The following is a 13,748-nucleotide window of genomic DNA, read 5'->3' as shown; positions in this document are numbered from 1 at the left end:
CAACTAAAGGTTCATTTTTGTTACATCTTTGTCTCATTGCATGATACTTGAAACTTAAGTTCTATGTAAAACGTTTTAGCGTGTGAACCCATGCCTGCTAAAGTAAAAAAAACTGCCATGCCTGCTAAAGTCTTTTTCATAATTAATTTTAAGGCTTAATGCATATGCAGCCGCCTAAATTTGTTTTTTTTTTTTTGGTACCTCAATTAAGTGTTGTTCTCATTGAACTCCCTAAACTTGGCCTTAATATGTCAGTCAAATACAATCCAACTTACATGACATATATGGCGAGTTTCATTTTTTTTAGCCTTGCGCGTGAACTTCAATCGCATCCTACGTGAAAAATTCAACCAATTAAAAACCCCCACGCATTTTAATTATACACATCATCAAAATAACGACCTTTTTTCAAGAACCAAGCAATTCGACCATTAGGAATTGAACACCAGCCTTTTGAGATTGATTTTGAAGCTTTTTTAGGATTTTGGAATAACATAATAGGATCTGGTGTTGCTTCATTTTTTGGTTTCTTATTTTCCAGTTTTGGTTCCTTATTTTTCAGTTTTCAGTTTTAGTTTCCAATTTTTATTTCTTGTTTTTCAGTTTTGTTATTTGATTGGTTTAAGTGGTGCTTCTTCACTTGCATAACACAGTAACACATTTCTTTCTATCTGATGTGTATAACTAAAATGGGTGCGGTGTTTTAATTGGTTGAATTTTTCACGCAGGATGCGATTGACATTCACGTGTAAAACTAAAGAAAATGAAACTCACTATATATATTATTATGTAAGTTGGATTGTGTTTGATAGATATACTTGAAGTCAAGTTCAGGTGTTCAATAGGAGTAACACTTAGTTAAGGTGCCAAAATAAAAAAAATAAAAAAAAGACAAATTTAGAAGACGGCATATGCATTAAGCCTAACTTTAATGGCCAATATAGTTGTCCGTACAAATAACAACAACCATGATGTTTAATTTTGTGGGCGTTTTTGTTTCCATAAAGACTGCGATGGTTTCCCCACTTGTGGGCGGATTTAAATTATACTCTCCCGTTCACTTTTATTTGTCATTTTTTATTTTTATTTTACTCTAACTATTAATTATTCATTTTCAAATCATCTTGTAAATTCAATAAGACTATACACCAATTAATATAAATATTATTGTAAAATATATATTTCATTTACTCTCTCTGTTTCAATTTGTTTGAACCTATTTCCTTTTTAGTCCGTGCCAAAATGAATGACCTCTTTCCTAATTTGGAAACAAATTTACTTTATGAATGATTTACAGCCACACAAATTTTCAAAGCTTATTTTGAATCCCAAGTTTCAAAAGTCTTCCCTTTTTCTTAAATGCCGTGCCCAGTCAAATAGATTCATATAAATTGAAACGGAGGGAGTATTAATTTTTAAGGGACATGCAAAATTAAAAGTGAACAAATAAAAGTTAATGGAGGGAATATATATTGACAATATAAAAAATGTAGACTCTCAGTACTTGTTAACCGTAATATTTTTATGGGATATTTATTTGGATACCCTATCTAAACCTGCACTTAGCTTTTAAAAATTATTTAACATGTACCAATTTCGACCGACATTAGTTAAGCATGTAGTTTCATATGGCTAAACTTCAATTATATGAAATTTTAGATCCCTCATATTAGTGAGATTGGACATTGCCTTAACTTAACCCCAAAAAGCAGTTCATGAGGTGAATAATTGAGTATTGTCCAAGATTATATAATTAAGGCGGCCAAATATTAACTCCATCTCCTACGACGTGGGAACTCAATATCAGTAATTAATGCTTATTATAAAACTTTGTTAACCTGATTATTTACATATTTTTTGACGTGGTCGTTTCATAGATTTTTTTTTTTTTTTAAATATGGAATGTATCATATCTCTCTATATATAGACCTAGTTTCCTTGCATATTCCACCATCAGTCTCTCAAAACATCACTCCCAAGAAGAGCTAAAGCTAGCTAAGATATCACCTCTTAATTAGCCTCTCTTTGCAATTCTCATGGATTCCTCATCATTGTCTTCCATTGAATCTCTTGTCAATGAGATCAAGAAAGAGTTAGTGATCTCAAACCAAGATTTTAACAACACTTTTGTTATCCAAACATCTGCCTATGACACTGCTTGGTTGGCCATGATTCCTTATAATAATCAAGAAGCCAATGGTCCTATGTTTGAGAGTTGTCTAAATTGGATTCGCAACAACCAAAATGAGCAAGGGTTTTGGGGTGAACCCAATGGTGAAAATCTTCCCACCATTTATGCTCTCCCTACTACTCTTGCTTGCATGATAGCACTCAAGAAATGGAATGTGGGTGAAAGCCACGTAAGGAAAGGTAAAATTAAAGTAGAATTTTTTTTTGCAATTATTGTTACCTAGATTCCGTGTTGCTCGGATCCTCCAAATTACTATCGTGTTTGTGTTAGATTCTCTAAAATTGATAATTTTTGAAGGATCTAAGGATGACATTTTTTGGAGAATTTGAGCAATATAAACCTAAACCTGGATTATGTGTTTATCTCATACCCCCAAAACGTCATTGCATTCATGGCAGATCTTCAAAAAGTTCATAATGTTTAGACATTATGTTTGTGTTGGTGTCTGTCAGACCCTCAAGAAATGCATAATTTGATGGATTTGACAGGCATCCGACAATATATTTGAAGGATTCGAATACATGAACGTGGATTATATAGGTCTCTTGGGCCTACTTTTTAAGTTGTCCATCTACTCCAATTTTAATGAAGATGCAAAATAAAAACATTCTCTTATCACCTCCCATCTTTTGGATGAAAAAGACATCACTTGTCTTACACCTCCAGCTCTATCCATGAGAATAACTTAAAAGAAAAAAAAGAAAAAAATAATTTGCGGAGGTTGAAAGTTGCAATTCGCGAAGGTTTTAGCCTCTTCTAACAACTAGTGAAAGCTAAAACCTCCGCAAATAGCAACTTTCAACCTCCGCAAATTATTCATTTTTTTTGTCGTGACTGGAGCTAAAAGTTTGAATTTTCTTGGTCTAAGAATTACGTTTTGAGTAGTACATGTTTTGAACTCATCAGTCATCAGTACTAATTGACATCAGATCACTCCACTTAATTAATAAGTATATGCTCTTCTTTTGTTTTTTTGATAGTTTGTTTTTTAGTATGGTTAAAAATTAACGATATATTTATATACTTAAAAACAAGTTAACTTTAATTTTTATTTTATCCTTAATATCATGACTTTTTTGTCATAGATATGTCATGACTTATTTAAGGTCACGAGTTCTAATAATCTTTTTTTTTTTTCGCTTAATTTTTTTTTATCCAGCCACACAGATGCACATAAAATATAACGGAAAGTTTACTAGTAATTGTGCAATGGCAGTTAATACCTTTAGTTCTAAATTGTATCATAGTCCTTTTTTTAACCTCCTCGTTTTTTTTTTAACCTCCTTCTCCTTACTGAGATACCATATATGGTAAAACAATATGGAGTACTATATATGGTCTTAAAAAACAAGTTAAACAAAAGATAAAAACTTTTTTGTTTTTTCGTTTTATTACTTTGCAGTATTCAATCAAAACACAAAATAAGTTTCACTTTCCCAACTAATTAAGTTAGAGTTTCGTGCCACGTAAATAATCCACAAAGAAAATGGACTTTATTATTTGAAATATTTGTATATACGTTGAAATAAAAGGCACCAACTTTAATTATTACTGTGCACGTTGTCATTTTCCGGCCTGAATTTGAATAAAAGGCACCAACTTTAATTATTACTGTGCTGTGATTTTCAGGGCTGAAGTTTATTCATGCAAATACGGATGCACTTTTGAAGGAGAATTCTCAACGTTTCCCACTTTGGTTTACCATTGTTTTTCCTTCAATGCTTCAACTTGCAAAAGCACAAGGCCTCGATACTATTCTTGTTAATGGATCAAACGGATTGTTATCTGACGTCTTCATGAAGAAGAAAGCAATTCTTGAGAGGTAATAACTAATTATTATACTGTGACATACGTACGAATTTTCGTAAATAGTACGCTACCGTCAATATTTTTTTCAGAAAAAAAAAAGGACAACTCGATGCAAAAAAAATCCTCGTTAGCAGGATTCGAAAAAGAACTGCACCTGAATGGGTGTGATGTTAGATATTTTAACGTGAACAAAAGAATGACAAACAGTATCATATTATTATAATTATATACATTATTTTAATTTTACTTATTATCCATATGTACATATCTAGTAACAACTTTCGGAGAAATATATAATGTCCTGTCACACCTTTTAGAGTCAAGGTGAATCCAAGATTTTTATTTGTCGGGTTGAATCTTTAGGTCACCCATTAAATCCATTACACATTTAAAATTATGAGTATAAAATCTATAAATTTAGAGATTTTCTCTATGTATTTTTGTGTTCCATATTGAAAGAGTGGGGTTATATTAAACTCAGTCAACTCACTACTTATTGCCCATACGCGGCAGATCTAGAGCAGATTATGTGTGTTCGACAAAACGTGTTGCTCCTTTTCTTTTTTTGGATGAGTTAAAATTTTGTGCACCGTCGGTGTATAAGATTTTTTACATCATATAATTCTAAAGATAAACATGGTAATTTTTTTAAGTAATTAAATACTATACCTTTTTTAATATAGTTATAATTATGGCAAAAAACAATAAACACAAGTTGAGTCCTTTTTGCACTCTAATCAAAATTAGTTCCTAATTGTGTTCTTATCCAAATTTTTCTTTGTTTTTCTCAACATCATATCAAACTCAGAAGTAATTCTTCGATTCTTTAAATAATTTCTTAGTTTTCGTTGCTTCTTCTCACTGTGACACAACGTCAAGTCATGATCATGACAAATAACAACAAGAATTCAGAGTAGAAGCATCTTATTTTTTACATTCGCAATATAGGAATATCTCAAATATCCTAAATATCAAATAACTGGTAGCAAAATAATCACTGATACAAGTGCAATTATTCTGAGAAAATTCACAGACACATTGAATACATGATTTGGCTAAAAATAATTGAAAGATTAATACTGTGGGACGCAGGATAACGCTAAAGAGATTACTGGAAAGGAAAATAATACTCATATGGGAGCCAATTGGCTTATACTTTATTGATAAAATTAGATCTTCATGTTACTATTAACAATTTGAGATTTCTAAGGATTAATTAATAGAGATAAAGAACAATGAATGGATTATGGTGATGAGCAAATGGATTATGGGGATGAGCCATCCTCGGTGTTAAATGAGAGATTGAGGAAGACAGGAAACTTTGAAGAGGAAAGAGAGAGAGGAGGGGAAAATAAAAAAGAATACAAATTTTTGAAATAGAAAATTGGTAGATCTTACACTGACAGTGTACATAAACTCTTTTTGGATAACTAACAGATTTTATCAATCATCAAGAGCAGTCATTACAAATTTAGCACATCCAACACAACTTGCTAAGGTCTCAAAACAGAACACTATAACAACATTACAGGCACTGGCATATAGTCATCAAAACTGGAAACTATAAATTAGAGCTTGAAGTTCGGGCAGGGCTGGAACAGTGCATAGAACTGTCAATTCCTTGCCCAACATATCCACATTCTTACTCTTGTTTTCAAATAGTCTCTGGTTTCTCTCAATCCACAAAGCATAGGAGCATTCAACAAATATCATTTTGAAGATGTGGGCAGGCTAAACGTTGCTCTTTACATGTATATACATAAAAGAAAAAGTATATACGTAAAATAATATCATACTCGTTCTGGACACACTAACTCTATATCCTGGACTCAAGTCAACAAGAAGAATAAAGAAGTTTTACTAGCTTTTAATTATGGGATAGTACAAAAACCACAATTATTCACCATTATTGTTAAAAAAAAAATCAGTGAAAAATTCAGTGGTCTGAGAGCGGGGCAAGATCAACCCATTTTGACATATTTGGAGAGCTTATCACACAGTGATAATTGTACTGTTAATGAAGCCATTGAAGTCCTCAAACACTTATGTGAAGAAGATGGTTCTTTGTTCCAATCTCCCTCTGCCATAGCACAAGCATTCATGGCTACTGGAAGTACAAAATGCCTTGAGTATCTCATGTCCATTGTTCAGAAGTGTCCCAATGGAGGTTCGTAGTACTCTCTTTATTTTCATTTATCTTTCTAATCTTTTTGAAGAAAAATATTACTACTTTTTATATTTAGTATTGACAGCTCACATGACATGTTTAAGAATACAAGATACGATAGATATATATTTTGGTACATCATACTCATGATCTTTAGTTTTAGACCACGCATGATCTTTAGTTTTAGACCACGGGATTCAGAAATCTCCTTTTATTTTCTTAAACTTCGTGTCCAGTCAAACTAAGACAGATAAAATTAAACAGCGGTAATATTTGCTTTTTTTAAAAAAAAATTAATAATTCGGGTTAGCTTGCACGTAACTTGACTACTCTTTCATGTACATACATGTTACCAGCACTAGAGGCAGATCTAGAATACTTATGGGTTAATGCAGTATTTGTTGAAACTTTAGTGTTTTTTTTTTTTTTAGACTTTCAATGCACTTTGTTGAATAAAGATTAAAGTACACATCAAGGAGAAGCTGTACAGAAACATATGAATATATAGCCCTCTAATTCACAGATGGAAAAGTTGTACAGAGGGATATGTTTTTTTAATTCACATATGAATATATATGTTCCATGTCAAAAATATACGAACCCATAATATATAATCTTCATCGACCTTTGACCGGTGCATGTACTCGATAACTCTATCAACGATAATTTAGGAAGATGAAAAAAGATATCTAGCGTTTTCTGTTTTTACTGAAATTTAAATCCTAATTTTCCATAATATTTGCCTCATTTTATTGAGATTACAAGTACAATTATTGCTTAGCTGATGTACATTTTTTTGGCAGTGCCTTCAAGATTTCCAGTGGATGAAATGCTAGAAATGCTTTGCATGGTTGATAACATACAAAGAATGGGAGTAGCTCTGCACTTTGAGAAAGAGATTCAACAAATTCTTGACCAAGTTTACAAGAATTATCAAACGAACTTGCAAACTAATGAGTACGTATCACCAGAAACAAGTGATTTGCCTGAGAGATTATTCAAGGATTCATTGGCTTTTAGGCTTCTCAGATTGCAAGGCTACAAAATAAATCAAGGTACTTTAAAATTTAAACAAAAACATTATTATATCAATGTGTTTCGGTGTTTCGTATGACAAAAGTTATTTTCAGACAAATATTTTTGAAGAGGAGATTAATGTCTAGGCGTTTACTATTTGGTTACTGGTCGGGGAAAACATTGTCATCAAACACGAAAAATATGACTTTCCTCGCAGCCTCACTTATGGGCGAAAGTCATTTTCTCTTACAATTATCTTAACTTCTAATTTATCGTTTAAACATTATTATGAGTACTAATATTTAACATTTGAAAACTTTATTCAAATACTCTTCGATTTTCTAGTATTATTCTTAATCTTTAACATCCAACATTTGATTACACGTAGGATCCGAGCGAACCAAGAGGGGACCACCATGACTCCTCTCTTCTCGAGAATCCCTACATACCTTACCATGAACAATTATCACTTTAATAAAAGTTTAGTTCCGTCCCAATGGAAAAAATAACTAGATTTTTTTTCAAAAAATATTTCACCGAAATATATTTTTTCGAAATTATTTTCCTAACATGCAAAATGACTTTAATTTTGTCCTATCAAACACACTCTGTGTGTACTATTTTATCTGTAACTACTGAAATTAAGAATTTCTTTGTTTGGCTATGGCAGGGAGTTTTTGTTGGTTTCTTAATCAACCACACACAATGGCCTACATGGAAAAGAACCAAGAACAGTTTGCATATGTGATGTACAATGTGTACAGAGCCACAGATCTAATGTTCAATGGAGAATCTGAAATGGAAGAAGCAAGATCTTTCTCCAGAAATTTTCTTGTAAACAATGACAATATATCAGTCCCTCCAGCACTTCAAAAATTGGTAAGTAGTAGTACTACATAATAGTGTTTGAACCTAAAGTTACTTGAAAAAAAAATTTGAAATTTTGAGACTGATTATTTAATACTACATTTTATCAAGATTTCAAAAACCGAAATGCTAAATATTGATGTATAATTTATATCTATGGTTAAATTTTCATGGTGCGGTCGATATGTTGCTCGGACTTTCTAAATATGACGTCGCACCCATATCAGATCCTTAAAAAATGAAAAGTTTTGTAAGGATCTGACACATCCCAGTATATTATTTTTGAAGAATCTAAACAACATATATAAAAGTGTATGCAATAAAGATGATTTAAAAATTATTTTATATTCCAAATTCGAAATTTTTGAATAAATTAAAAGTAGTAAAGCTTCTGGTTTTAACTCCATATATGGTACGCTGACCTTTTGATTAATAACCAACGGTTTTTAATTTTTTAGAAAATTATAATATTTGTGGGGATAAGGTGGGAGGGGAGGGACCTTTCTTTACAAAACCTCAGGTGGCTTTTTTCCACAATTGATGTGATTTCTTTATCACAAAAATAAAAAGATATTTGTGTCTGTCTCATTTGTTTTTTTTGAAACTAGTTAATAATGACATTTTCATTTATTCTGAAAGACCTTGTAGGAATGTACTTAATATAAAATTTCATTTTTTATAAAAGAAGAGAAAATAGAAAATATGTGGAGCTCCAACACCACGCATAAGAAGTGTACATTTTTATACACTTTATAATACAACCCATTGACAAATAAAATTTCTCCAAGTACACCTTTCTTTCTGTTTTGTCATTTTCTTTTACCTTTTTTACCATGACGTGTGAATTAAAAAAGCCGAGTCTTGTCATTTTACACGTTGTTTTCATGACAAATATTTATGTACTTTTTAGCAAAGTATTGAGTCATTTATCAATTTATTCTCTACCAATTATAAATTGTGCTCACAAAAAACCATCACAAGATAAGATTTTTTTGGATTTAATTGAACTAAGCAACAAGACGAGGCAATATCTAATATGTGTTGCTATCAATAAAATTTTGAATAATTGGAATAATTTTTTACATGCTAATTTGTCTTGTTTTAATAGATTGAACATGAGTTGAATGTTCCATGGTTTGCTCGACTTGAACACCTTGACCACAGATTGTGGATTGAATTAAATCAATCTCTCCGTAACACAATTGGAAAATCCCCATATTATTGGTACGTATTTAATAGACTTTTGAGCATTATTGTATACACACTATTAAAAAATTTCTATTTCTCCACTTAAAAATATTATGTGGGTATTTCTCACTGAATATCGGTGGGAAACATCTAAATAATAGTGTTTTTTCACGGAAAATTTAGGAAATTTCCTAACGTTTCAATGAGAACTCATTTCCCACCATGCGTTTTCTCAGTGATCTGGTTCGTTAGGAATGAAGTGGGAAAATCATTTTTGTAGCACAAATTTCCCACTGAATGTCGGTGGGAAAAACTTCTATTTCTAGTAGTGACAGATCTTATATATTTTGATCAATATATTAAGTCTTTATAACCAAATGATTTATGACTAATTTATTTTAAATGTACCTTATTAGGTTGTCCTATCAGCAAAATGACAAGTTAATGCAGCTAGCCGTGCAAAATTATGAATATCGGCAGTCAATTTACAGGAAGGAATTGGAAGACCTAAAGAGGTAAAGACACATCCCCTTTCATCTTTATTTTTTCCCTTCCATTGACCGTATTATATTAGCTAACTTTTATGCATTAACAGTCTAAAAGAAATACTACTTTATACCTTCAGTCAGATTACCTAAATGATAATTGCATATAATTATATTAGTATACCCAATAGCTTTTGTCCGAGCGCCATATATATTTGCCTTAAAAATTCATTTAATATGTATAATTATAAATATTGAACCTAGTAATTAGCTCCAAAAGGGCTAGAATCCAAAACCTATAAATTTCAAATTCCGAATCAACCTCTTGGCATAATAACTTTATATATATATATATATATATATATATATATATATATATTATCATGTCTATAAATCATGGGAAACTTACCTAAATGTACAGTTCGTCTATCTAGTATCCCAAACATGGCCGAAGTATACACTACCTATTCACTTTCTATAAGTAGTGTATAGGTATGTATATTATATGTATATTTAATATACTTTATACACTATCTATACACTGTGTATGTATTTTGTAAACTAGATGCGCGAATCGTATTCGACTGTAATTTTCCCATAAATCAAATATTTTATTATATATTGCATCATTCTGATTTTTGGTCAGTACAATAAAATTTGATTTAACTTTTACTTATTTATTATTATTATTATTATTATTATTATTATTATTTTTTTTTTTTTTTTTTTTTTTGTAGCTGGTCGAAAGAGAAGGGCCTTGTAGGCATTGGATTTGGGAGAGAAAAAACTACTTATTCTTATTTTGCGAGTGCAGCAAGCAGCAGTAGTTTTCTACCTTATGAATCTTTTCTTCGATTGGTTGTTGCAAAATGTTCCATAATTATTACTGTAGCTGATGACTTTTATGATGAAGAAGCCTCTTTAAGTGAACTCCAAATATTAACTGAGGCAATACAAAGGTACAGTAATTATATAAAAAATTATGAACTCTCAGTGTCTACAACTTAAACTAGTCAATTAATTATGTAATTTTTTTTATTTTTTTTTGGTGATAGGTGGGATGCAAAGACCCTAGATGGGCCAAGTAAGATCATATTTGAAGCACTTGATGATCTTGTGTGTGATGTTGCCAAAATGTACCACCTCCAACACAAAATTGACATCACCCCACAACTTCGACACATGGTAAGTTCTCTCATCTTATTAAGCGATGTAAAAAGAATCTTTTAACTGGCAAAGTATAAAAGTCAAACTCAACAAAAAAATGACAATTCGAAAAATCACTAGAAAATTATGATGTCTATATATAGCATGCAGTGAAGTTAGGAATTTCATTAAGGGTGCTTAAGATTTAATATATATGTACAAAAAGCAATTTTGACCTATATATACATTATAATTTTCCGAAGAAGGGTGTTCAACTCACTACCCTTCAGTATATGTGGCTATGCTACTATGTGTGTGTGTTTATATATGTGTATATATATATATATATATATATATCAAATACCTTAAGCACTCTTAGCGAAATTCCTCGCTTTGCTGCTACTTATTGTTGGTATAGTTAAATTCATGTTAAATAAGTATTGTTTCAACAGTGGAAGGAGACATTTCATTCATGGATGATGGAAAGTTTGTGGAGTCGAACTTCAAATTTGCCATCTATGGATGAATATCTAAAAGTTGGGATGATATCAATTGGTGCACATATTTTGGTTCTTCATGCAACTTCCCTTGGATGTCCAACAGTGCCAAGTGAAAACCTTGGGCCAATTAATGGACACTATGAAAATATTACAAAGTTGCTCATGGCCACCACCCGATTGTTGAATGACATCCAAAGCTATCAAGTAAGTTCAATTCCTTCTCATAAATTTTTAGATATATAAGTGATGTCGATCTATTGTAATATTTCAGTTAGTACACATGTTTTAAAATTTGAGGTTGTGATGTTTTAATAAGGCTTTATGTTTGTTCCAAACATTACAAAAAAACAAGAATTAGTGACAGGACACTTTTGATGCTAAACAACAAAAAATCGTTGTTAATCCTATTTAAGGATGAATAGTGATGGATTATTAAAAAAAATTGTTAGCCACGAGCTATTTAGCGCTAGACTGAAGACGAATTTTCTAGCCCCCCCCCCCCCCCCCCCCCCCTTTTTTTTTTTTTAATTGTAACGAAACTAATGTTTTTTTTTCGAGTAACTAGTGTTAGTCTTTTGTGTGTGTGTGTGTGTTGTGTATATATATACACAAATATAATTTAATATTTATAGGTGTGTTCCCTAAGTTGCAAATTAAATTTACTAATATGAACTAGATGAGCATTAACTTTTGTTATGGCATGATTTATTAATATGCAGAAAGAAAGAGAAGTAGGGAAGATGAACTACACATTACTTCACTTGAATGAAAACCCTGAGGGACACATTGAAGATTCAATTGATTTTATAAAAAAGATCTTGGGAGACAAGAAGAAAGAGTTTCTTGAAAATGTCCTAATGGATGGGTCCAATGACATGCCAAGGACAATGAAGCTCCTTCACCTTTCTTGCCTAAATGTGTTCCACATGTTCTATAATTCTTGCAATTTGTTTGATACACAAACAACAATACTTGAAGACATAATGAAAGCTATTTACATTCCTCTTCAGCAAGAACAACAAACTCCGATGCCACCACCTTCAAAGCCTTTGCCACCAATGTTACCACCTCAAGAAAACAAGATTGAGATTGCCAAATTCAATGCATGTCTCAATGGAAAAAACTTCAAACAACAAGTAGGTAATATTGGCATTGGCATAAGCTTCGTTGGAAGGCAAGCTCCTAAGAATTATAATTCTTTTGGTTGGTCTACGAAAGGGTTTGCTTCTCAAAAGTTAAGATCGTGCTTCCTGTGATTGTCAGAAACATCTTGAAACCATTGTTGATTATTGTTGTTATTGTTGTATAATATGTAATATTGTAGTGAAAATAACGAGTGTACGGGAGTCCCACATTGTAAATTGATTGTAAAAGTAACTCTTGCTAGGATCGGGAATAACTCTATTAATATTGAAATTGTAATAATAAGATATATCATGTTTCAAGCATTCTACTTTTCTTCTTTACCTTACACTATCAAATTTATAAGGCATTGGCATACATTTTGTTGAAAGGCAATCTCCTAAGAATTATAATAATCCTCTTGGTTGGTCTGCACAAGGGTTTGCTTCACAAAAGCTAAGGTCACGTTTCCTGTGATCGTCGGAAACATTTATGAAATTGTTATTAATTATTGTTTACTTGATTGTTGGAAACATCTTTGAAATTCAAAACCCAGCAACCCCAAAAGAACTAGAATTCAAAATTTTGAATCTATAAATTTCAAATTCTAGATCAATCTCTTCACATAATAAACTTTTTAATATTATCGGTTTCTATAAATCAAATATTATATTATATATTGCATCATTCTGATTTCTGGTCATTACAATAATATTTTGACTTTACTTTTATTTATTTACGTTCCTTTTTTTTTGGGGGGGGGGGGGGGGGGGGGGGTGGGATTTGTCGCTGGTCGAAAGAGAAGGGTCTTGTAGACATTGGATTTGGGAGAGAAAAAACTACATATTCCTATTTTGCAAGTGCAGGAAGCAGCAGTAATTTTCTATCTTATGAATCTTTTCTTCGTTGTTGCAAAAATGTTCCATAGTTATTACTGTAGCTGATGATTTTTATGACGAGGAAGCTCTTTAAGTGAACTCTAAATATTAACTAAGGGAATACAATGGTAATTATCTAATTTTTTATGATCTGATCATGTAAATATTTTTTACAAACTATCATGTACATAAAATATTTTGTTTTATTTCATAGGTAGGATGCCAAGACCCTTGATGGCCAAAGTAAGATCATATTTGAAGCACTTGATGCTCTTGTGTGCGATGTTGCAAAAATGTACCACTTTCACCACAAAATTGACATCACCCCACCACTACAACACATGGCAAGTTCTCTCATCTTATAAGTGGTTAACGGTC

The 13,748-nt window shown here is 31.6% G+C and overlaps 1 protein-coding gene across 2 annotated transcripts; it reads left to right on the top strand.

Annotated features, from left to right (window-relative positions):
* The first annotated feature begins 1,798 nt into the window (after positions 1-1,798).
* On the top strand, positions 1,799-12,815 carry LOC132618871 ((E,E)-geranyllinalool synthase-like). Of its 2 annotated transcripts, XM_060333871.1 has the most exons (11): positions 1,801-2,370; positions 3,821-4,013; positions 5,929-6,167; positions 6,971-7,222; positions 7,855-8,063; positions 9,160-9,275; positions 9,656-9,754; positions 10,462-10,683; positions 10,780-10,909; positions 11,323-11,574; positions 12,090-12,815. In XM_060333871.1, the coding sequence occupies exons 1-11, from the start codon at positions 2,037-2,039 to the stop codon at positions 12,624-12,626; spliced, it is 2,583 nt and encodes an 860-aa protein (XP_060189854.1). In that variant the 5' UTR covers positions 1,801-2,036; the 3' UTR covers positions 12,627-12,815. The 2 variants fall into 2 exon arrangements, with proteins under 2 accessions (XP_060189855.1, XP_060189854.1); XM_060333872.1 differs by lacking the exon at positions 10,462-10,683 and having other exon boundaries at positions 1,799-2,370.
* Positions 12,816-13,748: the final 933 nt, after the last annotated feature.

Source organism: Lycium barbarum, chromosome 11 (assembly GCF_019175385.1).
Source record: "Lycium barbarum isolate Lr01 chromosome 11, ASM1917538v2, whole genome shotgun sequence".
Lineage (NCBI taxonomy): Eukaryota > Viridiplantae > Streptophyta > Magnoliopsida > Solanales > Solanaceae > Lycium > Lycium barbarum.
This window is presented reverse-complemented; position numbering and strand designations above follow the sequence as displayed.

Coding starts and splice junctions, on each gene's coding strand:
- LOC132618871 (XM_060333871.1), top strand. CDS start 2,037: ATGGATTCCTCATCATTGTCTTCCATTGAATCTCTTGTCAATGAGATC. Junction 4,014..5,928: donor AAGAAAGCAATTCTTGAGAG/GTAATAACTAAT, acceptor AAAAAAAATCAG/TGAAAAATTCAGTGGTCTGA. Junction 6,168..6,970: donor TCAGAAGTGTCCCAATGGAG/GTTCGTAGTACT, acceptor TTTTTTTGGCAG/TGCCTTCAAGATTTCCAGTG.